Source organism: Gymnogyps californianus, chromosome 16 (genome assembly GCF_018139145.2).
Source record: "Gymnogyps californianus isolate 813 chromosome 16, ASM1813914v2, whole genome shotgun sequence".
Lineage (NCBI taxonomy): Eukaryota > Metazoa > Chordata > Aves > Accipitriformes > Cathartidae > Gymnogyps > Gymnogyps californianus.
In genome coordinates, this window is record NC_059486.1 from 15,322,843 (window position 1) to 15,350,512 (window position 27,670).

The 27,670-nt window shown below is 53.5% G+C and overlaps 2 protein-coding genes across 4 annotated transcripts; one reads left to right on the forward strand and one right to left on the reverse strand.

Moving 5' to 3' along the window:
- Positions 1-764: 764 nt before the first annotated feature.
- On the reverse strand, positions 765-7,015 carry MMAB (metabolism of cobalamin associated B). Its single transcript, XM_050906907.1, has 8 exons — positions 6,877-7,015; positions 6,660-6,753; positions 6,190-6,247; positions 5,236-5,308; positions 4,745-4,842; positions 4,319-4,383; positions 3,195-3,254; positions 765-2,802 (listed from the first exon to the last, which is right to left on the reverse strand). The coding sequence occupies exons 1-8, from the start codon at positions 7,013-7,015 to the stop codon at positions 2,715-2,717; spliced, it is 675 nt and encodes a 224-aa protein (XP_050762864.1). The 3' UTR covers positions 765-2,714.
- A 410-nt stretch (positions 7,016-7,425) lies between these two features.
- On the forward strand, positions 7,426-20,614 carry MVK (mevalonate kinase). 3 transcript variants are annotated; one of them, XM_050906630.1, is made up of 10 exons: positions 7,426-7,504; positions 7,591-7,770; positions 8,865-8,992; positions 10,262-10,417; positions 13,263-13,366; positions 14,412-14,457; positions 15,245-15,335; positions 15,819-15,935; positions 19,116-19,269; positions 19,614-20,614. In XM_050906630.1, exons 1-10 carry the CDS (start codon positions 7,427-7,429, stop codon positions 19,763-19,765), a joined length of 1,206 nt encoding a protein of 401 aa, XP_050762587.1. In that variant the 5' UTR covers position 7,426; the 3' UTR covers positions 19,766-20,614. The 3 variants fall into 3 exon arrangements, with proteins under 3 accessions (XP_050762587.1, XP_050762586.1, XP_050762588.1); XM_050906629.1 differs by having other exon boundaries at positions 7,591-7,738; positions 8,845-8,992; XM_050906631.1 differs by lacking the exon at positions 10,262-10,417.
- Positions 20,615-27,670: the final 7,056 nt, after the last annotated feature.

Below are 27,670 nucleotides of genomic sequence, written 5' to 3' on the forward strand. Positions count from 1 at the left end.
TGACGCTTCACTCCTGCCCGCTGTCTCGCCAGCCTCTCATGCGTTACTGCACGCTGCTCCGTCATCGTTAGCAGACGCCAGCTCGGCCACGCTAGAACTTCACTGAACTCAGTGCAGAAGGTCCCCAGTGTCCCCCCACCACTGGCCTCTGCTCCCAGCCCAGTGTGGAGGCTGCACTGGGGCCTGCGGACCCAAGCCTTGCCGCAGGTTAATGGCCAGCGGCTCCCCTGTGTACCTTGGGGACAGCATTCAGGGCAGAAAGGTCCCTTTTATCCAGCCGGGTGCTGTACGACGAGGTGGTGAAGCAGAGGACAAACACGGCGCGCTGTGAACTCTCAAAGGGCCAAGCGTGGCCCCTGCGGAGCCGAGCTCTGCTCTGGTGAGCTGCTGCAGCCCACGGGGCTGGGACCACGTTCAGCCTGATCTAGGCTCGCTCCTAAATTCAAGCCGGCTTAACTGAAACAAGAGGGTCATGCCAGCCACCAGCCCCCCTCTGCTTCAGCCCCGCAGAAACAATTGCCCAGACGTCTTTGGGTGGAAAGGGAGCGGGGGGGGAGCTGGAAGCTGAGTGCACCCTAATAAATTTCATCTCTACATCGTGTTAAAGTGTAGTAGCTAAATTTATTTCTCCTTGCAATCAAAACAATACTAGCTTTGGTCCCAAAACAGGAGTGAGATTTCTTTCCCCCCCCCAGCTGGAAAAAAAGAAAATACTATAAATCCATCCTGGAACTGATTTATACAGCATTCATGAAGAATTTATATTGCAAAGAATTTTATTCAATTAAACTTGAAAAGCCTCTAGATTCCTAAGGTTCAATCGTGATCACTGAGACAGAGCTATCATAAAACTGGATGGCCTGTCTGGAGCAGGCATTGAGAAAATGTCTGATGTGACATTGCAGCTGACGGTACAGTCCAAATCAAGAGCATTTGTCATTGGGATGTGTTACAGGCTAAGGCTTGGAAAATTACTGTGTGAAAAATGTGCATTAACGATAGCCATGAAATATCTGTTTAAAAAAAAAAAAAAAGGGTGAGTAATGAGACAGCGGTATCTATTAGTGCTGGGCATTCTTCACTCTGACCCTGCTCTGATTAAAAAGTTAACACAAAAGCCAGAGACTCTTTCGGGAAGCAAGTTTAAGGTTGTTTCTACTTAAATAATTGAACAGAGGAAGCTGCATGACTGACTGAAAAGCTCCCACCACTAAAAGTGGCACCCTTGGTGCGGGACAAGCACCCTTGGTGTGTAATCACCTCACCACCCACAGGTTTCCGTGATGCTCCTCCATACAAGGAGGGGAAGACTTAAACCACCGTGTCTGACCTGTATTCTTCCCAGTTGTATTTCCAAGCTGGAACTGGCTTGGACTTAACTGTAAAACTGTAATTGTCTGTGTTCTCTCTACAACGTGGGTAGCAAGGTGTTAACTCATTCAGCTGGCTGTAATGCACTTGTTTACATACTGAGTGTGGTTTTTTGGCAGTCTCAGTCCATCAGGAAGCTGGAACAGAGGGTGTCTTCTCTGTTGAAGTACCGCATTCCGCTATCGTGATGTCTGCAGCCAGATTCTCCCAGCTCTAGGACACGCTCTTAGTCTACTCTGCTGAGGGCTCCGTGACAGCGACGCTCCTGAGGTCAGTGCAGACGTTACGATGTGTGAGATACGAACCCCTTTGGGTGTTAGCCTCTCTCTTCCAACTCTAGCTGTCAGCTGAGGAGGCACCGGGCCCCTGCTACTCATCACAACCCCTTTATCTGCCCACTTAGTGACTGGAGTGGTCCCCAGTAGACAGATATTCAAACTAAACAAGGGCGCTGCTCCTTCAGCTGGTACCTGCGGCCACAGGGCGATGCTGGGACCAAAGTCGGAGGGGTCTGTACACTCGGAGGGGCAGTGCCACGTGGAATTGACCCCAGCTACCTAAACAGAGCTTAGAATGATAGAATCATCTTGCCTGCACCTGACCTGTAGGATTTGGCCCTTCCTCCTTTAATCCCTCTGTCCTGCGTGAGCCCCGTTCCTGGCAGAGGATGCACTGGATTGTCAGCACGGAGACATTCTTCACATGCATAACGAGAGGCAGCCAGAGCCAAAGGATTCTTAGTGCATTCCTGTAAATCTACGCAGCTCGGCTTCAGCCAGGGCTGATGGATTGAAAGCAACTTAAAAAAGAAAAGCGCGCTGGGCTCAGTATTAAAGTATGACAGTTAAGGGCCTTTTGGTACAAGTAAATCACATTTATTATTTCAAAGCTTGTGGACAGAGTTCCTGAATCTCTTCACAGTTGCTGTTCTGTACGAGCATTATGACTTCCAAAGAGAAGCTGATTGTTTTCTCTTCTTCATTCCTCAGAGTCCTGTCAGAGCCTTTCCACAGCACCTGCCGCTGCCCAGGGAAATGAAGACATCTCTAGAAATCAGCTGTAGTTCTTTGAAGTCTCCTGCCTCAACTCCAACCCAGGGCAAACAGTAATTCTGATGCCATCACCGCAGTGTTATACAAGAGATATTTGGACAAGGCCCAGTGAACAGAACAGCTGTGTTCCTCACGGTATTTATGAACAAGGTCCTAGTTATTTAAGCTGGAAGTTCTTGGCAGCTCACATTTCCAATCCAGGCTTGTTCTCTTTCCCTTTCTCGATTGGGGGAAAGCAGTCTGCTGGATTTAGCTTCCCACGATCAAGGAAACAAACATTCCAGCTCCCAGTTATGGTTCAGGCTTTATGTATATTTTCTCTTCCTTCCCTTCCTTCATTGCAGCGTAACGCGCCAAAACGAAGAGATAGTCGCTCAGTCTGGAAACCAAGGGAAAAGCAGTGAAACCTCTTCCCACATCAGGTGTGTTTGTACCCAGCAACGCACACCTACACAGCAAAGCACATTTGGTTACGGCACAAGAACGGCAGGTAAAGGAAGGCAAAGAGAGACCACCCGAGAAGTGATTTCCAAAGTGGCCTTCAATAAGAAAGCTGACGGCTCCCTCGGCACCACGGCAGTGTCTGCAAACATACAGGCCTTCCAAGAATACTTTTTAACACACTGCTTGTTGAAACTTCAAAGATCTTATTCTAGAAGGGAAGCTTCTTGAGAGGTAAAACCCCACAGTTTTATCCCAAGACTAAGGGAACACCACCAGGCACGCTTCAGTAGTACAGAGTGAGGGTTTGGGATTTTATTTTTTTTTTACCTGTTCAAGTATTTGGCCACATTTGGATCTGCTTCCCCTGCCTGTACTAAAGGAACCACGCTAGAAAAAGAGAAGGAAGATTTTAGTGTATTTAAGTTTCTAGCTCTGAATGCACAAAGGACTGCAATTTGCTGGAGCACCCACCTTCACACCCCAACCTCACCTGGAGTCCCCGTTCTAACTCCCCACAGCACATGTGAACGCTGTTTACTTCCCCGAGAGGGATCTGCGGTGGCTAAATGATGCAACTAATTTTTGTAACTGTGCTGGAGGATTGCAGCTCCACTCCTCTAAAGGATGCTCATCCGTGGGCATCACTGAACAACGGGAGCAGCCTGCAGGATCATTATCCTTTTCTACAGGTAAACAGGGACCCTTCTTTTGTTGAGGGAACACAGCTGTTCCTTGCCTCCTGACTGGTGTACAGCCCTCTTTCTAGCTTTCTTTTGACAAGAAACCACTGACTGTGATGTTAGTTTTTTGAAGATCACTGCTGCTCCAGTGTATCTCGTCAGAGTAGCAATCCTCGCAGCAGAGCACATCCACAAAAACGTCTTCCTGCACATCAGCGGCTTCAGTAAAGAACCCCCAGCAACTTAGAACTGCTGATGAGCAGGTTCAGGCTAACACAAGAGACTCTGCATGGAAGTGATTCACATAATGAGCAGACACGAGTTTTCTTCTACGGACCTTCCCAGGGGAGTTTTCATCCCCAACAGAGAAGTGGGACAAGGTAGGTGTGGGCAGTAACATCTTGAGCCGCTAAAACCTTCCCTGGATCTCACACCTGCCAGTGCCCCAGCTTCCACGTGTGCTAGCCTACAAAATACGCTTAGCAAACCAGATACGAGCTGAACACGTAGATGCATCTCAACATAAACCTGTCTGTTCTTTCTGAAGTTCTTAGCTCGGATGACCCAGTTCAGGGGAGGGAAGAGAGGCTTGCTTTTTGCTGACTGCACTCCTGGAATTTGACTAATACAAACATACGAAGCTTGACTCAAGCTCTAGCCGAGTGCAATACAGCCATGGTTGATTGCTCCGATTGCAACGATTTGCTATCATTGTAGCACTCTGATCACATTTTATCAATTCTATTCTGCTGCTCTACAGCCAACACTCACCACCTTTCCGCTCTGCGGCAGACAGCTCGGGAAAAATGGAGAGCAGCACTGCTTTTACCTCCTGACTGAAACAACAACGAAACAGTGCATCAGTGTCTGCTAACAACAGATACAGCCATCCACCTTATTGTATAACTGCAGCAAAGCTTATCACGTCTCACACACACATGCAACTAAACCCTGTGTTATGGCTAGGCAACTGGGAAGAGAGATCTGAATGCAATAGGATGTGGAAATTTAACTCAGCCGGGTCCTCCTCTCTGCTTTTCTTTTGGTATTTGTCCAGGCAAAATTTAGTATTAAATTTTATTTAATTTAATTAATATTATGGCCTCACAACCTGTTTTCCCACAGCAAGTGGTAGAGCAGGTTTGCCCTAACAAAGCGAGCCGTCTCCAGTCAGCGAGAGGCGTAAGCAGTACCTACTGGCAAGATGAAAGCTCTGAGCGGAGGAAGCTGCTCTGAGTAACTGTCAATCCACTGCTCCAGCTCCAGAACTGGCTTCTCACTGAAAGACGTTCGTTCTATGGAGGGAAAAGAAGAATCAACTAAAAGACAGGCAGAAGTGATTCAGTCTACAGATAGAGCTCTACTTCAGTATTTCTTGGATCAGCAAGGCCTAAGAAAGCATCCCCAAAAAATCCTGCTGCTAGAGCAGGGCTGGCTCCCCGTTCAGCAGCCCCGGCTGGGTGTCAGTGCTGGGGCAGCGCCCCAGGCCAGCTTACATCGCTTCAGTCACACAAACGCAGCAGCTTGTGGGACCGTCTGTGACTTCGTTCAGCACCCAGACACGCGCTGCTGAGCAGCCCTTGGGCAGCTCTAACCACCACGTACCGGAACAGCCTCCCCAGTGCCACTCTAGAAGGGCAGCTGTGATTCAAGAACTGTTATCCCAGGAAAAGTACCGTGGGGCTTACTTAAGTGAGCCTCCCTGGCTGAGGAGAGAGGCGTCGCGATGTTGGAGCCCACATCCTGCAGCATACACTGGACCTAGATGTGGCAATCAGGACAAAAATAAGAAGCGCTTTCATTAACCAGCCTTTGATGCTCCGGTACAACTGCAGCAAGCTCTGGGAGGCGACAGCTGGTTGTGCTGATTAAAGAAGATCCTACCCTTGTTGTTCATCATCCCCCAGCCTGCTGGCAGGGGGGATCAGATAAGTGCTCCCTAATTGCTTTATGAGAAGCCAGATTAGCGCGTGTACTTGTTTTCACTGGCACATTAAACTACCCTGGCTGACTTTCCAGAGAGCAGACTGGGGAGTGCTCACATAATCCCTTCGCTGGTAGGACACCGAACCAGTAACCTCTGGAAGAAAGGCAGTGACAAACAGCTGCAGACAGCGCTGGCTTGATGTCACGTCCGCTTCCAAGAGAGGCATCTCTCCACAGCCCGGGATACGTGAGAAGGCAGGCTGGTAAAGCTTTTTAAAATCTCTCATTAGCTCCTTCTGCCTTCTTGTGCACAGCGAAGCCAATTAGCAGAAACTCACAGGCTGCCACGGCGGGACCTGTCTCCCACCATCGTGCCCACGTGGCTGCTTTGCCCCGATTTCAAATCTGAGGCTATGTGACAACAAGCCTTGTGTCCATAACCGTGTACGCTAACAGGTCTGAATAAATCTAGAGATATGTTTGTCTGCCCCTAGCTAATCACTTGATTAACCGGTTCCCTTCTTGGTTAAAGAAATGTATTTCTTGGAGAGTAATCAAGGGTCAGAGCCTTAAGTATTTATTTATTTTAATACTAAATTTATTAAATTCCTGTGTGTCAGTGGGAGCACTGTGTCTAAAATTAAAGAGTTTAAGAATACGTTCCAATAGCACAGATGAAGTGACTGCACTGGGTGAGGATTACCATTAATACTCACTTTGTGAAGTTGTTCAACAAACGTGTGGCCCTTTTCACTGCTAAATTCACCAGCAAGCCTGGGTTAAAAAAAAAAAGAAAACAGAGTTAGCTGGAAATGAAAAAATTACCGCGATTGGCCATATATGTTTTTCCATATGACAAACACAGAATCCGGACCCTCCTGGCTGTTTGTCAGTGCAACCCTCCAGAGAAATTCGGTCCACAGTGTATCCCCCTCCCTCCTACTGGGCGGTGGGGCTGGGAGAGCCGTTCTTAACGGAAGAGGATGCCCAGAAGACCCCCGCAGAAAGGGGCTGGGACGGTGTCGCTAGGCCTTTCTACATGCGGGGGGCCTGCGTTCGGCCTGCCCAGGGCCAGAGCTTTCCAGGGTGAGTTCCCCGCAGAGCACGGCCACCCTGGCAGGACACGGCCGGGCCTCCACAGCCCCTCCGCCCGGCAGCGGGAGAGGGTCCTGGGGCAGGGGGTTACCCGATGGCCGAGCTCAGTTCATCCGTGGCTCCCAGGGCTTCGAAGATCCGGTCGCCCTTCGGCCGCCGCTCCCCGGTGAAGGTGCTGGAGAAGCCTTCGGAAAAGGCCCGGGGGAGGCGCTCAGAGGCCGGGCCCGGCCCAGCGGAGCCGCGGGGATCGAGCCGGGCTCTACCCCACGCTCCCTCGGTGCCACCCCGCCGCCGCCCCCGGACACTACCTGCGTCTCCCGTCCTCGTGTAGATCTTCGGGGCCCGGTCGCTGCGGGAGCCGCGGTCGGGGGGGCCGCCGTCGGAGCTGCGGAAGCACAGGCCGTAAGAGGGGGCGCCGGACCCTACCCCGCCCGGACCCCGACCCATCTCCGCGCTCACCTGCCCGCCCCGCTCCGCTGCCGCCGCCCCGCCGCCCCCAGCGGCCCCCGCAGGCCCCGGCCCGCCGCCGCCGCCGCCGCTCGCCGCAGCATCCCTCCCGGCCACCGTAGCCGCCGGCCACCGCCCCCTGACCCTCCGCGGCCGCCGTCCCTCCCTTCTCCCACGCGCGCTGTCACCCCAGCGCCGCACCACTCCGCACCGCCGCCTTCCGATTGGCCTTCCCGAAGCCCCGCCTCCGCGAGAATCCCGGCTATTGGCTCGAGAGCAAGGAGGGCGGGGCAGAGCGCGGCTCCTATTGGTAAGGGCGGTTGTCACTCCGCGCGGTTGGCGTTGGGCAGCTGAGGCGGCAGCGTGGGACCCCCCCTGAGAGGCCGCGTCCTGCCGCGGGACCGGCGGGAGATGTGGGAGCGGAGCCTGGTGCTGTCCGCCCCGGGGAAGGTGATCCTTCACGGGGAGCACGCCGTGGTGCACGGCAAGGTAAGGAGCCTACCGCTGCCGGGGGCTCCCGTGGCTCCGGTCCGGCTCCCCTCCCCTCCCCTGACACCGCTTCTCCTCGCCCACAGGTGGCCTTGGCCGTGGCGCTGGACCTGAGGACCTTCCTCCGCCTGAGGCCCTGCGGTGAGGGCAGGGTGTGCGTCCGCCTGCCCGGCGTCGGCGTCGTGAGGAGCTGGGACACCCTTCGCCTCCAGGCCCTGCGGAGGGGCTTTGCAGGCAAGCGCTGGGAGGAGGAAACTGCTGCCCGTGTGTCGTGTGGGGCTCCGAGTCCTGCTGGGACCCCCATGGGGTGACTGCCCTGGGACCCTGCAGGGTTATTTGTTCCCCCTGCAGGGTTATTTGTTCCCCTGCAGGGTTATTTGTTCCCCCTGCAGAGTGTTGCTGGGCCTTGTTGTCTCTGACCACGCTGAGTGTGTGTTTGACTAATGTGTCCCTGCACACTCCCAACTCGGGCACCCACACTCCCTCCATGTGCCTCTTGTGACCTGCCTGATGCTCTGATATCTGTGAGTGGCCCTTGCCGTGGCTGTGTCCTCCTGTTTCAGGTTCCCAGGGGCTTGTTCTAGTGCCGCTGTAGCTCAGGCGGTGTTCTAATACACACAGGTGCCAGCCAGGGACCATGTCCAGGAGTATTGCTGGCGGGGGGCCAAAAAAGAGTCTCTCTGAAGCTGGTCCGAGTTGGATGCTCTTGGAGAAGGCAGGGATACGGGCCCTGTTTTCCTGCCTCTCTGCCTTATGCCAGCCCTCACTGGAATTTCTGCAGCATCTTGTACTGGGTGGAGCCCCTGACTGGTGGTTGTGCCATTTCCCTCTGGAGGAGCTGACATTAACTCCTGTGATCCTCCCGAGCACCGTTTGCTTAGCAGAAGGCAGAACAAAGTCTGCTGAGTCAGAGCATTGGTAACCTCTCTCAGCACTGACCCAAAGTTCTCTTACACTGATGCCTGCTCCTGGCCGTTTGGAGTTCAGACTCGTGTGAAGCGCGTCAGAATATCCACGTTCTTTAATAAAGCCTTCGTGACTTGCCAAGTTCTACATAGTGATGGATGGGCACACTGGGAAGTGTAGGCAAGTAGACAGTTGCTGTAATACAATGCAGGTGTGGAGTGTAGAAACACTGGGTTTTCAGAGTGGCTGGTGGAGATTTTGCTTCTTCTTTTATCATGACTCCTCAGGTAGAAAGTTTGTAGGTGAAATCTGAAATTGGTTCAATCTGTTTCTACTTACTGTAACAGGAGATGTTGTTCTTGCAAATACTGCTTTCAAGTTTAACAGTTCCCTGGTTTCTAAGTGATTAAATTCTCCCCTGCTTGCTTCCATAGCTGACTTCGATGAATCTAAGTCCCCCAGCGTAGAACAGCTGGATACACTGAAAGAGTTTGCTGGAATCTCTGCCGGAGCCTCAGCTCCTGAGAGCCTTGCTACTCTTGCCTTTCTTTATATGTGCCTGGCTATTTCGGCTAAGTATGGGTAAGGCTGTCTTCCTGCCCCAAAATAAATGTGCTGTCTTGAGTGTTGTTCACCATTAATTGCTTCTACAAGGTCACAGGAAGAAACCAAATCTTTGAGGCAAAATAAGAAATTACAAGGAATCTCACTTCGTGTAGGTTCTGAGCGCCTCAGGAGATGCTCTTCAGAGCTGAGCTGTGTGGTGGGTGGGGTGCCCCAAGCAGGTGGGCTGGGGATCATCTGCTCTCGTTTAGGCATTTAGCTTTGAGGTGCTTAAGGCAGAGCAGTTCATCCCACCCTTCCTGCACAGTCAACAGATGCAGAGACAGACATCCCTCCCTCCAGCAGGCAGCTCATGTCATCCTGGCTTAGGTTAGAAAAACTGCTGCAGAAATGAGCTGTGAATTCATTGTCTGAACTAAGTCTGATCCTTCTTGTGGGCTGAAGCTCCCTAAAAATATGAGAACTTGGGGTAACCACAGCTCAGGGCTGTTCCAGTTTCTAAACGTGACCAACACTGTTGATATCAGGGTAAGTTACTGGACAAGTGTTCAGGGCAATGTCTGATACAGCACTGCTTGCTATTTTAAACCAAGTCAGAACCTAACTTCAATATTCATAGCAAAGGAATAAAGGTTAAAGAATTATGATGTGTAGCTGCATCGTGTTTTGCTTTGCAGTCTCTGAGTTGCTTGGTGATAGCACTGGGGCTGTCATCAGCCTGCTCTGAAACCATCAGTTCATAGTTCATGTCACTCACCAGCCAGTGAAAAGCTCCTGGGTTTGATGTTAGGGTCTGTAACGCAACCCGGATGCATTCAGTGGAGAAAAGGGGCATGTGGGCATGGATATGTGCGTTTTTCATCTTCCCCATCAACTTGTTGCTCCAGTGGGATGTAACTATGCAGTTACGGATTTGGGATATTTATGCTTTATTTATAAGTATGTTTAAAATCGTGTTTACAACAATCTTTGAAGGGTCTCTTTATGGTGCTACTCAAGTATTTAGTTACTAAGTGCCCCTGCTAGCAGCTTGACAAGCTGTGCTAATCATAGATCCAATTCAGCAAGGCTTTGTTCTGGTACAATGGCTTAGCAAGGCTACTCAGCTGTGCTAACTGAGCACTTGTGAAGCCCCTGTGTGTCAGATGCGTATGCATGTGCTGATGTTGCCAGTTTTCAACCAGCTTTTCCTGTGATCAGTCCTAATTGGCATCTTTTGCCTTTGAAATGTTGTCTCAAGATGGAATTCAAGGTCGTTGTGTTACATCCTGTGTGTTTGTGTTTCAGAAATGTTCCGAGCGTGGACATACTGGTGTGGTCTGAGCTGCCCACGGGAGCTGGGCTGGGTTCAAGTGCCGCCTACGCTGTTTGCTTGGCGGCGGCCCTGCTGACGGCGTGCGGAGCCATCTCGTGCCCTTTGAAGGACGGAGAGTCCACAGCCAGGTAGCACATCGGGGAAGCCTCCCTGCTTTGGATGCACGGCCCCGGGGCAGCTCTGCTCTCTGTGCCCCTCTCTTTCCTTTTACCTGTACAGATTCTGGCCCTGGCCCCTCTCTTGGTCTCTCTGGCCAGCTCCTGGGCTGTGGCCGCAGCAGTGGCACCCTGAGCCCTGCTCCTTTCCCTTCCTCTCCTATGGCTGCCCTGTGTTCTCAGCAGCAGAGACGTGCCCTGTCACAGGGCTCTGACCTGTGAATTACACGTTTACAATTTGCTTCTCCTGATGAAACCAACTGGATGCAGAGACTTCATAAAACTTGCACCATTTCCCTTGCCTAGTGTAAGATATACTATACATGCTTTAATGTGGTGAATTTTTTTTAACCTCTATTTCCTCTCTATCCCTGAGCATCTTCCAGGTTTTGCTTTGAGTCCTCAAGGAGTTGAGGATCCTTTCTGTTTTTTCTGCATTTTCACATGAATTTTTTTCTGCATGTGGTACGTCTCCTCCTGATCTCCTGCCTGAGTTTCCCCTTCATCAGTGGCTGGTGAAAGGGAGTTTCTTTCCTTCTGCCCTGGGTTGCTTTCCCTTGGAGTTCAGTCTTGAAAAACTGGTCTGCTCTGCTGTGTGTCTGAGGAGGCTCTGTTTAAAGATGCGTATCACAGCTGGAGTGGCAGAACCCTCTGTTGTGCGCTCGGTGCCAGGTGCAACCTTTTCTGGTTGGCTTTTGTGGATTTTGTGTGGGACTGAAAGGGAGACAGCAAGAGGAGGTGACTGTGTTCTGCTTCAAAAACAAGAGTTTGCAGCCTGACCCAGAAGCACGTTCCTAGAGAGAGCAATTTGTACGCTGTGCTCAGGCAAATCTCCCAAATAGTCACACGGCATGAGAAATGAAAGGCCAGTTCCAAACCAGGCAGCGAGCAGCAAAGATGTTCCCTGCTCGCACTTCTTAGCTTCAGCTTGAATACAGCGTCATTTTTTTCTTCCAGCTGGCATGCAGAGGGGTAAGTGAGAGGTGGGGGTGTCAGACTTCAGAAGGTTTTTGCTTAACGTCACAAGAAAAGAACAGCGTGATATAATGACTCCTGTGTGGAGAAGAATCGCAGCCTCTGAAAGAGGATTAAAAACAAGTGGTTTACAGCAAACTGCACTTCTATTTTGAGTAGTGGTGGTGTGAGCTGTTTTCCTGAATGCTTCACAGATTAAACACTGGCAAGTGAAATGAAAGGTATGTGGAGACGGATAAAGACATTCAGCTGAGGCCCAGGGAAGCAGGGAGTTAAAGGAAGCAGCAAGCGGCTCTCAGAACTTCTGCCTTGCATTAGCAGTGGTCAGTGACTGTTCTCATTATTTCATATAAGACTGTGTGATGCTTTTCCAAAATCCATGTTCATGCCTCTGCTCCATCACATAATACCTGTTCTGGGCCCCATATTCTAAAAACCTGTTGAATATGTGTTCTCGCTGCACCAAACACCAGCTCTGATCTCTGCAGAGCATCACTGATGCTGGTATATCTGATACCGCTGTGCATTAGGCCATTTGAACGGCGGCTTGGAACACGCACTGTGCGTCTGGACTGCGGAGCAGGCAGCGCTGTGTTCCAGGGGAGGGTCGGAGATGTGTATTTGTGTGCCTGCACGAGTCTAAGTGTGTTACAGCAGGGTGCAGGAGGGCTAGCTGGCTCCCTGTGGGCGCTGAGCTTCCCTTGGGGTGCCAGGGTTTGAGAGAGTCCTTCAGCGTGGAGTGAGTGGGTTTGAAATAGACTGGTGAGTTCTGAAGGTGGTTGTGTGGGTGCAGGCCTTGCAGAAGCAGGCCCAGAGCAGTGGGGTTTTGAGAGGCGCTGGGGGAGAAATCACTGTGGTGGAATTGCAGTGAAGTTGCAGCCAGCAATTGCTTTGTAACTGGCAGCTCTGCATTTGCTTTTTGTATTGCTACAGCCCATTAATTAGTATGTTCAGTCAGGGGCCTTGGTCCTCGCTGAGTCTGACCCAGCACCAAACTCTTTGTGCCAGCATTTAAACTCTCAAAGCACTTACCAATTTATGTGACTGCTTTTGAGACAACAAAGACCTGTTTTTGTGTTTTTAGCATAACACCTTCTGGATCTGCATTTGGTTCCCTTCTGTGCTCTAAGTGCCAGCACCCGGTGCAGCTTGAAGTGTTAGGAGTTAATCCCTAGAAATCAAAGTCTTTGCTGGAGATGGTGTAGTTAGAACTGATTTACTTTTCGACCCCATTTGTGAGGCTTCCGCAGCTCAGCAGCTAGCAATTAGAGGCTGAAGTTGCACGTGTGAAATGCAACTTTTACTATTCTCTTCCCACATTGTGCCTTCTGTGTCTTTAAATACACCATCCTGCCTGTTGCTGAGCAGGATCTCAGGCCAAGACGTGTGGTAACACGCAGTGTTGGGGAGGTGGGGATAGGTCTGGACTTGCATTCAGTTAAATTTGATCTTCGCTAGGCCAGGGCTAGGATCTTCTCCCTGAATCTGGTCCCTCCCTCGCCGCTGGCCTGCAGCGGGAGCGCTGGGTAGCGGCTGTGCCCTTCCTGCTGTCTCTGTCCGTGGAGCAGCGCCAGTTCCCCTCGCGGGGCTGGATGTGTTTCTACACGCTGCCATGCAGAAGAGTGCCGAGTGCCAGTTAGGTGCTGTGAGCGGCGATGCCCGCTCTCCGCTGAAAGAATGCAGTGCGCAGAGGGAATTTGCGGTGCTGGGGCTTCCCACAGCAACTGGGTGCCTCGTATGGTTCCCGCTGCTTTGGTATCTCCTGCAGCCTCTGGTGCTTCTCTCTGTCACTCAGCATGTGCTGGTTTCGGTTGTGTATTGGAGCCATTTTCTTGCCTTTCAGGTGGACAGAAGAAGAGCTGACTTTGATTAACAGCTGGGCCTTCCAAGGGGAGCGGGTGATCCACGGCAATCCCTCGGGTGTGGATAACGCTGTTGCTACCTGGGGTATGTGTGTGTTTGCTGCTCCCTGACACTGAATATGGGTGCTGAGGAGAGGCTGACGGGGTGGCAGAGCCGCGGACGTGTTTCCATTCTCCGCTGCAGAGTGTGCATCAGCTGTGGGAAGGTGGTGAGCAGATGCCACAAGTTGCATTTCTGCAAACGATCAGGCTTGGCTGGGGTTGCTGCAGGGGCACTGGATGGAGCAGGTTGCCTCACTGCACTGAGGTGCAGCAAAGGGAACAGAAGCGCCCAAGTTCAGGTCCCTGTTTTGACCCGAGTAGAGGGAATCCTTTTCTGTCTTGGTTTGCCATATCTGTAAGCTGCGACTGGGCTGCTGGGGACTTGCTGCAGTAACACCAGAGATCTGCGTCCCCCAGGCAAGTGCCGTGGGGCAGAGACCCTGCTGCAGAGAACTGATATTTAAACATTCTGGCGTGAACAAAGAAACCTAATCCTGTCCCAAGGATGATGCAGTAGAAAATGCAGTTGGACAGCTGTCATTTAGTTTCAATTAGCAGAGACTTCCAAGTGTTTTGGAAGTGTCCTTGGAGACTTTTAATAATCTCTCTAATGAGACCTAATCGCAATGCCTCTGTAAAAGTAGGAGCCAAGTGAGACATTCCTTCTGGACAATGAAATTCCATGCTGAAGGACGGATGCTGACATGAGTGCACACGTTCAGTCCAGTTTGAAGCCTGCGTGCGTGGCTCTGCTCTAGGGAATCACTGCCTGATTCTTTTTTCCAGTAAAGATTTAATGCTGGCCAAACTCTTTGCCTTTTAAAAAATATTTAGTGTGATCCCAGAGTAGAGGAGAGCAAAGGGGAAGGCATTGGGTTAACTACGTCCGGCCAGACCCTCTCATTAAGTCAGTAGGGTTAGGCAGATTCATGCTGTCTGAGAACATGGTTCATTTAGCTGGTGTTTCTTGCAATTAGTGTCATACGCTCTGGGTGAGGTTCTAAAGATGAAAGACCTTCTGTCTCTTACGACACTGTGTTCTCTCTCAGCTCGCTGTGTACTGAGACAATGCATGTATTTTACTTTAGGTGGAGCCCTGAGATACCAATCAGGAAAAATCACACCATTAAAGAGGTATTATTCGAGTTTAAAAATAACACTTACGTACGGTGGGTGTAATATGTCAGAGAGGCATTGGGTGGATCTTGTAGGGTATGAGATAGATGGGAGATCGCTAACAGCATGGCGGAAGGGCTTTGTAGCCAGATTTTGCCGTGGGTGTGGGTAGCTTGAGTGTTGTCTTGGTTTGGGGTGGACGGGAACAATGAAATGTTTGGTCATTATCTGACATTAGATGAACACAGCACAAAGGATCAATATTAATTTCATGGCATTATGGGCAGCAGGAACGGATCTGCTCCTGGCAGCAAATGACATTGCGGGGAGGGGGAACTTTTTGCTTACCTGGTGGTAGGCCTGTGTGAAAACCAAGCTGCAGAGACAAATCCAGGTCCTGTGTGTTCCCTCTGCCTCCTGCCAATGAAGTATAATCTGACTCCATTAAAATCTTATACAGTGCATGAAATTGCTCTATTAGCAGTTAATGGCTACTGCTGGCTAGTCTCATAGATAGTATTTCAAAGGAAAAATTTTGCTTGAAAAACATGGATTTCGGTAAATATGCTACAGTCCTATTTATAGCACTAGTACAGTTGTTCCTTGTATCTAAGAGGAACAAGCCTGAACCCAGCCAGCACTTAAGGACCTGCTTAACTTTTTTAAAACTAATGGGACTCCTTATCTTGGGTGTCTTGCTCAAATAGGCCTTTTGAGGCAGAACAAACTGTAGCTGTCTGGGCCTCGGGAGCTGCTGGGGGACTGTGAAGGAAAGAGGCAAGGAGGTGTCTCTTGTTGCTTCCAGGGTGCCGATGCTGAGGATCTTGCTGACCAACACAAAAGTCCCTCGGAGCACCAAAGTCCTGGTGGCCAGTGTCAAGGAGAAGATCCTGAAGGTGCAGCGCCTGCATGATCGCGGGGATGGAGATGTGTGCTGGTGCAGGGTGGGGAGGTAACCCTCATGAGCTCAGATCTCCTCATGTGGGACTGCAGGTCTCACAGGGATCTCTTGGGAGGTCCCTCCTGTGGTCACTGCATTCCTGTCTGCTGCTAGCTAAGGCCCAGCTGCCCTGGGAATGGGGGTTCAGCTCACCTCCTCCCTTTCTCCAGCATTAACAGGGCTTGCCACAAAAATCACCAGTTTGCAACCAGGAAAAGAATAGTTCCTTCCTCTGGCCCGTTTCCCTCTCTTCCTCCATTTTCTGCAGGTGGGAGCAACTTACCATTGCCCTGCTCTGCAGTGGGTTTTTCTGTGAATGAGTAGCCCCAAAGGGGGTGAGGAATTGTCCAGCTCAAAGAGACTGGGGCCAGTTTCATCGCAGTGGTATTAGAAGACTAGCAGGCAGTCTTCTCACATCTTGCCTTCCCCCGCTTCTCAGTTCCCTGCTATAATGAACCCGGTGCTGGACTCCATCGATGCAATTTCTCAGGAGTGCCAAAGTGTTCTGGAAGCGATGCCTGCAAATCCATCACCAGAGTATTACCCTGTGCTGGAGGTAAGGGGCTTGTTCGCCAGTATTTTTAGACACTGTTACTGTTGAACATCAAAATGTCATTTAAAGAACATTAGGTTGAAGAAAAAATTTGATAGCAGGAAATGTTCAGTTCCGAGTGAAACCATGGTCTGTGTGCGCTGCTTTTAATACCCTTCCTGGAGCCAAGGGACAGAAGATGCTGCTGGTGTGTCTCCACAGCGGTGCACAGGGAGGGAGGGAGTGGGCCTGGTGCTTTGTGGACCTGTAGCTCTGGAGGTTTTGTTTCCATTTGCTAAGAACTGTGGAGTGAGTTCAGGCCGAGATGCTGCCTCCCTGCGCCGCGGGCCAGCCACGCTCGTTCTGGCAGTCGCTGTCTGTGAAGCAACTGCTTTGTCATTGCCAAGGCTGGAGTGAAGAGCAGAGAGCCCAGCAGCCACTGGTTTGTGATGGTTGCTGGCTCGTAACCAGTCCATTGCTCTGCTCTCATCCTGGCTCCAGAGAATAACGAACAGAGTTGTGCCCAGAGCTGACCTGACATTGATGCATGAGGTGCATACAAAGATCTGCGTTTGTCTTGGCTTTGTTCAAAGTAGGAGAGGCTGCTGTGGTGGGGGGAAACACGCTTCCAAGTGGAAGAATTTTTTTGCAGTGGTGAGAGCACTGCAATACCGATTCATACAACCGTGGGGTGCGGGTGTGTGGCAGTGTCCCAGCTGAGGCAAACCTGGCCTGGCCCTGGGTGCCAAGTGCCTTGGACTGTCAAGAACCATTTGGTACCAGCGGTACAGTTCCTTGTTGGCATCTGGATTCCTCCCCTCGGCTCTCCTGTGAGGACCTCTGCTTGTCCTTGCTCTTGCTGGTAGGTTGTCCCCTCCACAACCATGAGTGTGCTCCGGAGGTACAGGAGAGGGCTCTGGGGAGGGACAGAGAGCTGCTGTCCCAGCTCGACCTGTGGCAGCAGGGTAGGGCTGCTCTGTTAGCAGATGGTTGGTACAGCCTTCTCTGCTCCAGGCTGTGTTGCACCTCGCTGCACGTAGGTGAGCTGCTGCTGGGACTGCAGCAAGCATGGGAGGGTCTCCCGTGGGATTCATAGCAAAGGCCTTCTGCTCCCTTCGCACCAAGAGGGTGGTGGGTTTCTGTACCCATCAGGGTGGGCTGACCCTAATGAGGGCTCAGCTGGCATCGGCTGGGGGAGATCTGGAGTCTGTTTGCAGCACAACTTCAGACAGCTCCTCTCCACCTTAACGCATTATTGCTCAGACTGTCGGAAGTCCTGGGAGATGGGGAAGAGGAGGGCTAATTTGAAGTGTGCTTTGAGATCCTCACACGAAAGGTGCCAAAGCAGCCTTATATACAATGCCCGTGAAGCAGCACTGCAGTGAGCAGGTTTCTGTCTTGAATCTGTTGTTTTTGTCTTGTGCTTGAATTGCCCACAGAGGGACAGTTGATTATATGCAGCATATATATATATATATATTTGGCTGTTCCTGAAATGTGCAGTTCTGGACAGCATTGTATTTGAACCATCGAACTAGTCTACTGTGTCATAAGCTGTCATCCGATTCCTGGCAGATTTTGGATCAGGAGATGACAGGTGTCTTGGATCATCATGGACAGTGCTGTGCCCTCACTCAGGCATATAAAGAGGCCTCTGGATGGATGTCTGTCCAACCCAGCACAGAACTTATGATATATGCACTCTGCATGTGACTGGCTAATTCATCTCCCTGCATTTGTTTAAACACAGTACAGAAAATGCTCTGGATGGGGGGGGAGAGGGATTATTTCTGCATTGTCCCCTCCTGTGTGGTGTTGGCAGGAGACCCGTGCGGAGCTGAGGGAGGGTGATGTGACTGACACCTGCCATGCTGCGGCACGGCTCCCGCTGCTCCCTGTGAGCAGCATCCCTCCCGGCTCACCGTGAGCTGCAGGCAGGGAAGCGCTTGGTGGCACCGGCTGGAGGAGGGAGCGCAGGGCTTCTGTTAGGGAGCCTCTCTGGGACTGGTCCCGTCTGGGCTGGCTCCCTGCTTGTGACACCCGCTGGGACAGCGATGGGAACAGCTGCCACGCGCCGGGGAGACGATTGAGTCCGGGTGTCAGACTAGCGTTGTTGAGAACGAGCATCCTCCACTGATGGTGCTGATGAGCTGGGAGGGCACTGCGGTGCTTGGGGGCCTGGTGTCAGTTCCTGGCCCTGCTCCAGGCTTGCTCTGAGTGTGGGCCAAGCCCTTCCCTCTGTTTCTTAATTCCTCACCGCCAGTACTGGGAGGAGAGAAGCTGCAACTCCCACCTCTGTGGTGTTGTCCATCCCTTGGGCCATTTGGACTTTGCTGCCGTGGCAGCTATCTCCAGGAGCAGCGGGGTTTGTGGCTGGCTGGGACAGTGTGGCAGAGGTGCACGTGCAGCTCACCGGAGCTGGGCAGCTCCGCTTGGAAGGGCAGCCTTGCTTGGAGAGCGGCTTGCGCTGCTCTCCCCCGAAGGGAGGACCCTCTCGACCCCACTTGAGCTGGGTGCCAGATTCCCAGCGTGGTGCTGGTGAGAGGCCCCTTGGCTCGCAGCCCAGGCCCTGCCCGCGAGGAGGGAGAAGTGCTGCACAATGCAAACAAGGGGAGGTAACTCCGCGTCGCCTCTCCAGCAATGCCATTTCGAACTTGGCTGTGTCAGAAGTCCCCTGGATTTAGTTATGCTGGATGGATTGCAGAGCAGGGCAGGGTGACAGCCAGGAATGAGAGATGCTGGCTTAGTGCCCTTCCCACGGCCAGCGAGGGGGCTTGCACAGACTCCTGCTCAACACTCTTGTGACAGGGGAGAGGTGAAGCAGTCGGGAGGCATCGGGGAGCTCTGATTTAGCGCCTGAAATAAATGCCTGCTGGCAGCTTGCGGTGATCGGGATTTTCTCAGGAGGTCCAGAAGCTGTTGTACCACTGTCACTATGGTGGGCGGCAGCAGCACAAGTCATGAGGGGGACAGGGATGGATGAGCAGCCCAGGGCTCAGACTCTGGCCTTGACCTTGCTGCCCAGTGCTGCTGAGCCCTGAGACATGCTGGTGGCCTAACTCCCTGCAGAAATGAGATGGCCACGTGGGGAGATGGCTGGGAAGGCAGAGCAGCTTCCCTGCACCTCGCTGGGGAGGGAGCCACGGCTGTGAAGAGCCTCTGTCACCATGCATGCTCATCTCATGTATGTGCGGTTGCTTTTAGGAACTCTTTGATATAAACCAACACCACTTAAACGTGATCGGAGTCGGCCATCCCTCCCTGGACAGGCTGTGCCGGGTGACGGCGTCCCATGGCCTGCATAGCAAGCTGACCGGGGCCGGCGGGGGAGGCTGTGGCATCACCCTGCTGAGATCAGGTCAGTAACCCTCTGCTCGCCCTGGGCATCGTTCCCCTGTTCCACGTTGCCCTGCCAGTGGGGTCAGGTTTGGAAGCAGAGGGATATGATGCTAGGCCTCGTATGGCTGTGGTGGGATGTGAAGCCATGTCGTGAGCGTGGGATGGTGTCTAGCAGAGCCGCCTGGCAGTGTGGTTTGCAGTGTTTCATACAGGGGCGATTCAGTGCGTTCATTTACGTGTGTCAGATCTTCAGGGCATTGGCCGTGCTCCAGGGGACACGTGTTTAAACGTGCGATGGCCCGTTTCAGTCTCCCTGCAGTGGCCTAGCTGACTAACTGGCTGCTCTTGCCTTCCTCTTGGCAGACACCTCCCCGCTGGCCGTGGAAGCAGCCAAGCGAGACTTATGTGCCTGTGGATTTGAATGCTGGGAGACCAGTATCGGGGCCCCCGGAGTGACCCTGCACTCCTCCTCGTCTTTAAACGCCGAAGTGCTGCACGCGCTCTCCGAGAGTTAAGCTTCTGCCTCTGGCAAGACTGGGCTCTTGGCACCATGTCCTCGGAGCGATAGCTGTGCGTGCCCTGATGCCTGGAAACTTCTCTCCCGCTCTCCTGTGTGGCTGAAGGCCTCTCGACGCGGGTGCGGAGCCAGTTTCAGGCCTGGTGTCACTGGGAGTGGGGGCTGCGATGAGGACCTGGGAGCAACTGCTTGCGCTTGGGCTAGGTGCGAGTTTGACCCAGGCTCTCAAAATCCTGTTTTGAATTTACTTACTCAACTGCTGGGCTAATCCCAAGGGGCAGGAGGAGAGGGTCTTGGCTGGATTCCAGCGCGGATAATGACACTTTGCTTGGTTCTGCTGCTTCGGATGCATGTGGTGTCTCTTGCCTTCTCCCCTGGCGTCCTGCGAGGGCGGGCAGCGGAGGCTGGCAAGGTGGATGTGCAGAACGCTTTGACATTTTTGGGTGAAAAGCATCTTGGCAGCTCAGGGCTTGACACTCAGGCCTCGGTTTCTCCTGGACTGCAATTCACGGTGGAGAGGAAACCTTTAAATACAGCTTTTACCTACTACTAATTAAGAGTTGGATAATTAAAATGAAAGATACGGCACAATTCTAGTGAAATTATCACTGTTTTCACACTTTCCCATAATCTCTGCCTGGGTCCCGTAGCCAGACTCTGGTTTTTGTTCACGTGCTCGAGGTCTGGTTCAAACAGCAACTGTCACCTGCAAGGAGGGTGGCTACAGGCGAGGGCAGTCTTAAAATTTCTACTTGCAGTAGCTGTTCTGGGATCTCTCACGCTTCAGTCTTAAACAAGCATGCCCTTGACCCTGCCTGTTTGTTGGGTATGCAAAACCCGCCGCTGCCAGGGCGGGGGAGACGGGGGTGGAGGGGGGTTGGTGACAGAGCAAACACAAATTTTAGTTTGAAGTAAGTGTTTCTAAGTAGGAGTCGGGGGGGGGAGAAACCCCACACGTCCTCAAAAGCTGACCATAACTTGCAATCAGCAAACTATAAAACCTAAATGCGTTTAAACTTATTACGCAAATGTAAATGCAGTTTTTACTTCTGAAATTTTAATGAGTTGTACCACGGAACTAAAGGGAATTGGCAGGTAAGTGTCCAAAGCCAGAGTATCTTGAAGTAATAAGCTGACTCTTAGTGGCTGTGCTCTCTTCTGTACCTGCCAAAGAGATTTTATCATTGTTCTGTTTGTCTGGTGGTTTTTTTTTTTTTTTTAAGTGTAGCTCTGTTCAGGAATTGCTTCATTCAAAGCTGAGTAATAAATTGGCAGAGGTGGGGGAGCTTGCCGTCCCCTTCCAGTGCAGGAATAAAAAAATCAAGTGCGAGAAGTTGAGATGTACTAGCTCTAAAATCCTGGCATCGTGATGACCAGCTTTAGTTCACTGATCAGATGTAAAACTGTCTCTGGTTTTAATAAATTGATGGGGGTTTTTTATGTGCAAAGTGTTCTTTGATAATTATGCTGGATACAAAAGGAAAAAAGTACCTTACGCTGCTTCAATAAAAACAGGTTTCAGATGCTGGGTTTCTACATGTCTAATTACAATTCCAATTTGCATCCAAGAACAGCTTTACACTAATCACAAGTCAGAAAGCCTGATAAATAATTTACCATTTTCTAATACAGTGTAATCAATGTGAGTATCTGGAAGCGTGTTGACTCTATAACCGCTTAAATGCGTCTGTAGTTTCTGCTGGTTAGCACAAAGAAATGCCAAATTCAGTGCGGAGAAACTTCGCTTCAAAACAACACGTCTGGGTTGATCCTCATTAGCTGCTTTCCTTGGAAGACGGCCTCGCAGCCACGGTATGAGTGCTGGAGGAGCAAGGAGGAAAAGACTAAAAATTTTGATTCGCTGGTTTAAACTGTAATTAAAATTGGTGATTTTACCGTCCAGCTGAGCTGCCCGTGTCCTTCACTGGACAGCGGAGCGTGTTGAGTGTGCTGTCCCTGCTTCAGTTTTCATCTCCCAGCCGTGGCAGGGCAGCAGCTCGAGGCCTCGGCTTACCCGGAACACGCGATTTTTTGCCTGCAAACTTTCAGCCTTCTCTTGCCGGCCTCTGGTTCCTTTGTGGGTGTGATGGAGAGAGAAAGATGGTGGCTGAGCCCGGCAGCTGAGACGTGTGAGTGATCTGAATCGTGGTGCAAGCTCCCCTTCCCGGGAAGGCTCCGGCCACCTCCGGAGGTTTCCTCCGGCCTCCGCTTGTCCTGCTCCACGGAGCGGAGGTGGGCGATGGTCCCAGGCTGAGTGAGGGTTTCTGGCAGCAGCTGCCCCATCCTTGGCGCGGGTGGGCAGGAGGGTGACCCGGGCTGGGGTCTGTGAGACTCCGCTGCGGGAAGGGCCCTGCTCTGCGCTGCCCCTGACCCAGTGTGGGCAGCAGGAGCGCTGCCGGGCAGGATGCTGCCCGCCCCGACGCCGGGGCTTTGCCAAATCCGGGCTCTGCCTTCCCTGTGCCACGGGGACCAGAACTGCTGAAGTCAGCAGCTGGAGCCAGTCCCTGTTTGTTAGAAATACACACGGATTTCACATCCATCTGCGAGCGCGGGAGCGCCCGCTCCCTCCTTTCTGTATTCCTCCCTCCCCGGCTCCATCGGAGCCTTCGCAGGGGCCTCGCTACAACCACCGCGATAACGGCAGGGACGTTCGGCACGTACCCGACCCCCAACTTTCGCACAGGAATCGCCTCTTCGGGTGCACCAACTTGCAACCGCCTCCTGCGATTCCTTGAGCTTTGCACGCCTGCTTTGCGGTGGGGATGGGGGGGATACAGGGGACCCCATCCCTGCGCCCCAGGCAGCCGCGGGCAGCAGGAGCGGGTGCTCCCCCAGGACTCCCATGCCCCGCGGGGGCACGGTGGGTGCAGAAGGAGGCCCAGCCCTGTCTCCCCTTGCAGTTCGCTGCTTTGGGAGCAAAATTGAAGCACAAATTAAGCCCAGCGAGTGCGTTCTCCCCACGGACTGATCCCCTCCTCTCCCCCGGCCACAAAACAAACACGCGAGTGCTTTCCCGTCTGCGCTGCCCCGTCTGCTCTCTCCGGTCTCGTTTTACGGACGTGCAGCGGAGCAGCGATTGCTGCTGAAGGATTAGCCTGGTAATTTGGCTAATTTTTCTTGAGCTTCATTTTTCACATTATGAGCTTTGCAGAAAGACTAACGATCTTGGGTTTGCCTCTTAATAGCCAGCGCGGGAACGGGGAGGGGAAGCTGCGCTCCATCCTTTTGCAAAAAAAAAAAAAGACGAGGCATCGGGGAGCGTGCCGGCCGCCCCGGCCAGGCTGGTGTGGGCAAGCGTGGGGCTGTGGGCGGCCTGGCCAGCAGCACGGGGGGAAATGGGGGGGCTTCCCTCTGCTGCGGGGCCCGGCGATAGCTGGGGAGCACCAGTGTTTCTTACCAGCAAAAAGGAAAACACTGTGTATAAAACCACCTTTCAAAAAATCTTCCTTTCCCTTCGCTGCCTGCGGATGCTGCCGGTGCACGGGGCAGCATCGCCGCCGTGGTGTCCGTAGTGAGCGGGCAGTGCCGGGGTGTCTCTTGCCGCCCCGGGAGGGCTCCCGTCCCCCCACCCACCGGGTCTCCCCCCTGACCTGAGACCGCGCCGCTCCCTGCCTGTCCCCTGCCAGGCACAGATGGTATTATTTTTTTTTTAAATCCGTGTCAGCAGTGGCTTCTTTCTGCTCCAGTGAGTAGATGCTGAAGAGGCAGTGACATTATTTGAGATAACGGAGAGAACAGAAAAAGGGTCAGTGCGAGAGAGGAAATGTCAGCGCGCAGCCACGGAGGGGGTGGGGGGCTGCTCGGGACCCTCGGGGCTCCCCGCCGCTCCTGGGGTCCCTCATGGGGACGGCGTGGAGGGGGAGTGGGGCCAGGGGACCCCCCTGCATGGCTGGCAGGGCTCAGCGCTGTGTGTTGTGTGCTCGGCTCTGTGCAGGGAGCCTGGAGGGCTCGGGGCATCTGGGTGTCCCCCCCTGGGGCTGGGGGTGCCCCAGCTGGGTGCTGCCCCGTGCCCCCAGGGGCTCCTGGGCGAGCCGGGACCCCCTCAGTGCCATTTCAAGAGCGATTTGCAGATCTTGCATCTGCCGCCGCAGAAGGGCTCCCCGTGCCCTCTGCCAGCCCGGCACTGGGGATTTTGGGGCTCCCTCCTTCCCAGGGTCTGCCCGGGGCTTGGCACCCAGCATGCGGGGTGCCCGGCTGTGCCCCGGCGAGGAGAGCGCCCGTGGGGAGCCCGTCCCCCCCGTCTTTCCCTTCCCTCTCCCCTCCCGGCACGCTGAAGGTTTTGAAAGTTAAGTATTACCGTCTGCTTTGTTGTTGCCTAACTACGACAGACAAATTGAGAACTAGTTGTCAAAATGTCAGTGCACAACAAATCAACATTCAAAATGAGTCTCAGCGCTATGTGGTGTATAATTAAAAAAAAATCCTTTTTAGAAATTTCAGCAAGCGTTGGCTCCGCTTTATATTTGTCTGTGTGATTAATAAAGGCAGCTAATTTTCAGACTTTAAAAACAGCTAGAAAATAGCTCCTAATTACATATTAGGTTCCAAGCGGCCCCCGCTGAGCGAGGCTGGTATTGGTGGGCCAGAGAATTTGGCAGGGGCTTAATTACATTCTGAGCATCATCTAATTTTAGTTAAATGTAATGTAATCAGCAGCAGATGTCTGAAATAAAATATGAATTATGAATATGATGAAATTTCATTCTTGAATAAAAAAGTAATTTGCTATTTAGTTCATTAAAGTCGCAGAGGTTTATTAGGGAGCAGGTATACGGTGTGGCTGGGTTGTATTAAAATGATATTTCAGAGAGAGTAGGAAATTGCATTAAAGGTGCTAAAATATTCCGCCGGGATGATGCGCCGGTTGGGAATTAACATTTACAAAAATGACGGAGCCCCTGGGCTGCCGCCAGCCCCCGGTGCCGACAGTTGGCTCCGGAGCTTCTCATTTACACAAGGTGACGTCCCGCGTCCTGGGATGATCCCTGGGCCCTGCTCCTGCCGTCCTGCCCCGGGCATCCCGGGCCGCATCCAGGCTCGCCGTGCTGATGAGCTCAGCCGTTTTGCCCGTTATTTTGGGGAGGAGGCTCCAGTGGGGACGAGAGCCGGGCTCCGTACGCCTTTTTCCAGCTTGGCCTGGAGAGCGAACCATGGATTCACCGTCGGTCGGCTCCAGGGCCGTGGCAGATCCCCGCGGGACGCCGTCGCCTGGACATCTCTCCCCGCAGCATCCTCTGCAGTTTCAGCTCTGAAGTTTAAATTGCTTTTCTCTATTCCTCAGTGGCCCAGACTGACAGATAAGCATCTTCTGGAGAGGGAGAAAGATGGCGTGTTCATTATTTCCTTGTATTACAGATGCTGTCATTTTAATCCCTCCTGGATGCCGGGAGAAAGGCTGCGCCCGGAAACCGGCTTCAAGCCCTGCCCGCTTCCCACATGTGGTCTCTGCAGAAAACCCCGCGGCCGATTCTTCCTGCACGCAGCAGGCGAGCGCAGAGGAAAGCCCTGCTCATCGCAGCGTGCCGGCAGCAGCAGGCAGCATCCCTGTCTGCCGGGTCCCGGCGGCTCCGGCGTGCTCAGCGCGGGCGATGCTCGGTGGTGAGCACCGGTCCCGGTGCTAGCGCGGGCGCTCGCAGCGCAGCCGGGCTGCCACGCTCGCTCGCGTGGGTTAGCAGTCCTCCCTCTTCTATTCATCAAGGGCATGACAGCTAAAATTCATTTGAAGATGAAGAAAGTGCCGGCTAATCCTTTCTGTGAGACAGTGATAGACTAGCGGCTCGGGAAAAATTGCACAGCAGTAATGAAATTAGGCTAAAACTGCTGGCGGATAGCAGATAATTGCCCTTGTCTGTCACGAGGAATAACATCTCCCAAATCCAACACAATGATTGTTAAAGTTGCAGGAATTTATTTTATTTTATTTATTTTATGAGTTTGGGTTTGGCTTTCCGAAGGCCTTTCCCGGAAAAAAAAAGAACGAGCGGGAGCTGCGTGCTCGCCTCCCGCCTTCCTCCTGCAGCTCGTTAGCCTTGACGAAGCAGGCGCGCACACGCCGAGGACACCCCGACGCGGGACCCTGCTGGGGGGCTGCTCCCGGGGAGCGGGAGATGAACCAGCCGGCACGCTGTGCCGCTGCTCGGCGCTGGCACCGCAGCTCTGCGGGCACGGGGAGCCGGTGGTGGTGCTGCTGCCGGTCCGTCCCTGCTGGCCTTGCCGGCAGGACCTGGTGCTTTCCAGGGGGGATCCGTCCCTCAACGCCGGGGTCCTGCCTGGCCCTGCCTGCCCCAGCGGGACCTGCCTGCGCGGTGCCGGAGCCGGTGCTGGGGTGGGTGCCGGTGCTGGGGTGGGTGCCGGTGCCGGGTGGCCATGCAAACCCCAGCACCACGTCAGGGCTGACCACCAGCCATTTATTTTGTAATTTATGGGGGGCGGCAGGCAGCACAGCGCGGGTGAGTGAGTGCACTGGCCGGCAACTGCAATGTTTTATATGCGAGGGCTGGCACGGGTAATTTACTGCGGCCGGCAATAACATATTTCACTTTCCGTCTCCCAGATGAAGATTACTTGTGTTTGAAAGTGCCTGAACACACACTCAATTCTGCTTAAACGCTCGCAGCCAGCCGAGCACGGATCGTCCCGGTGGCACGGTCGGCTCAGCCCTGCGCCGGGGTGGCACGGGGATGAGGATGGGGCCAGGGATGGCGATGGGGCCAGGCTGGACCGTAGCCCCTGCACCCATTGGAGATGGCCGCGGCGCTGGGGAAACCCACCCGCGAGCACCTGGCGCGGCGGCTGGAAATATTCAGTGCACCTTCCCTGACATTTACTCCGGCTGGGCGAGGAGCTCCGTGGCATTTCCGAGAGGGGCTCAGGAAAGGTCAGAGGGTGGAAAAGCTTGGCAGGGTCGGTGCTCCCGCCTCGCCCCGCGGCTCCTCCTGACCCCCCCGGGCAGCTGCCGCACAGACACCGCATCAGCTGAATATCGGCTGCCAACGGCCGGCGCCGGCATGCTGGGAAGCGCGGCGTGCTGTCCCGGGGATGCCTGAGCCCCCTGAGAAACGGGTCGGCACGTACGGGCTGGGGGGGGGGGGGGGGCCATGTCTGCACCTCCGAAAACATCCCTGCGAGAGGTGGGGTGCAAGGGCAGGAGCTGGGGCTGCAGCTCGAGGTGGGAGCGGGGAGCTCCTGTGCCTGGTGCCACGGGAGCAGAGCCGGGTGGCAGCTTGGCAAGTGCTCGGTGGCGATGTAAGGTGCCCTGTCCCTGATGCTGCGATTAGGCAGGAACAGCTATAATGCTCTCTCTCCGTCTTTTTTTTTTAATTAGCAGAACTAACATCCAGCCAGGCGCGGAGGATGAGGGGCTCGGAGTGATGGAGGGGACCCGCAGCAGGGCCATGCTGCCAGGGCCGTGGGGCCGTGCAGACTCCGGCTGTCCCCAACCCACCACCACGGCTCGGCTTTGCTCGGTGGCAGCCTGGTTTGAGCATGATGCTGCCGGCACGGGGCCGGGACTGGTGCTGCTGGGCGGCAGAGGGGAACCGGCACGGCTGCTCAGACACGGCCGTGGGCTTCCTCCTGCGTGGGGGACACTCCAATGCAAAAGCCAGAAGAGCAACGCTCACTCCATGGGCTTTTCAAAACCCTGCTTCTCCCTCTCCTCCGGAGGTCGGCTCTGTTCATCGCCTCCTCCCCTCGTGGTGTGCACATCTGCCAGCAAAACATGGGATTTCCGCAGCTCCCCAGGCAGGGAGAGGCGTGCTGTGCCCCGAAATAACGAGTGGGAGCCAACGCTCGCTTCAGCCTCCCAAAGCAAAACTTAGCGGGATGCTGACGCCGAGGTGTGAGCGGAGGGGACGGGGAGCCCGTGCGGGGCTGGACCCCATCCAGCTCCCGCTGCCCTTGC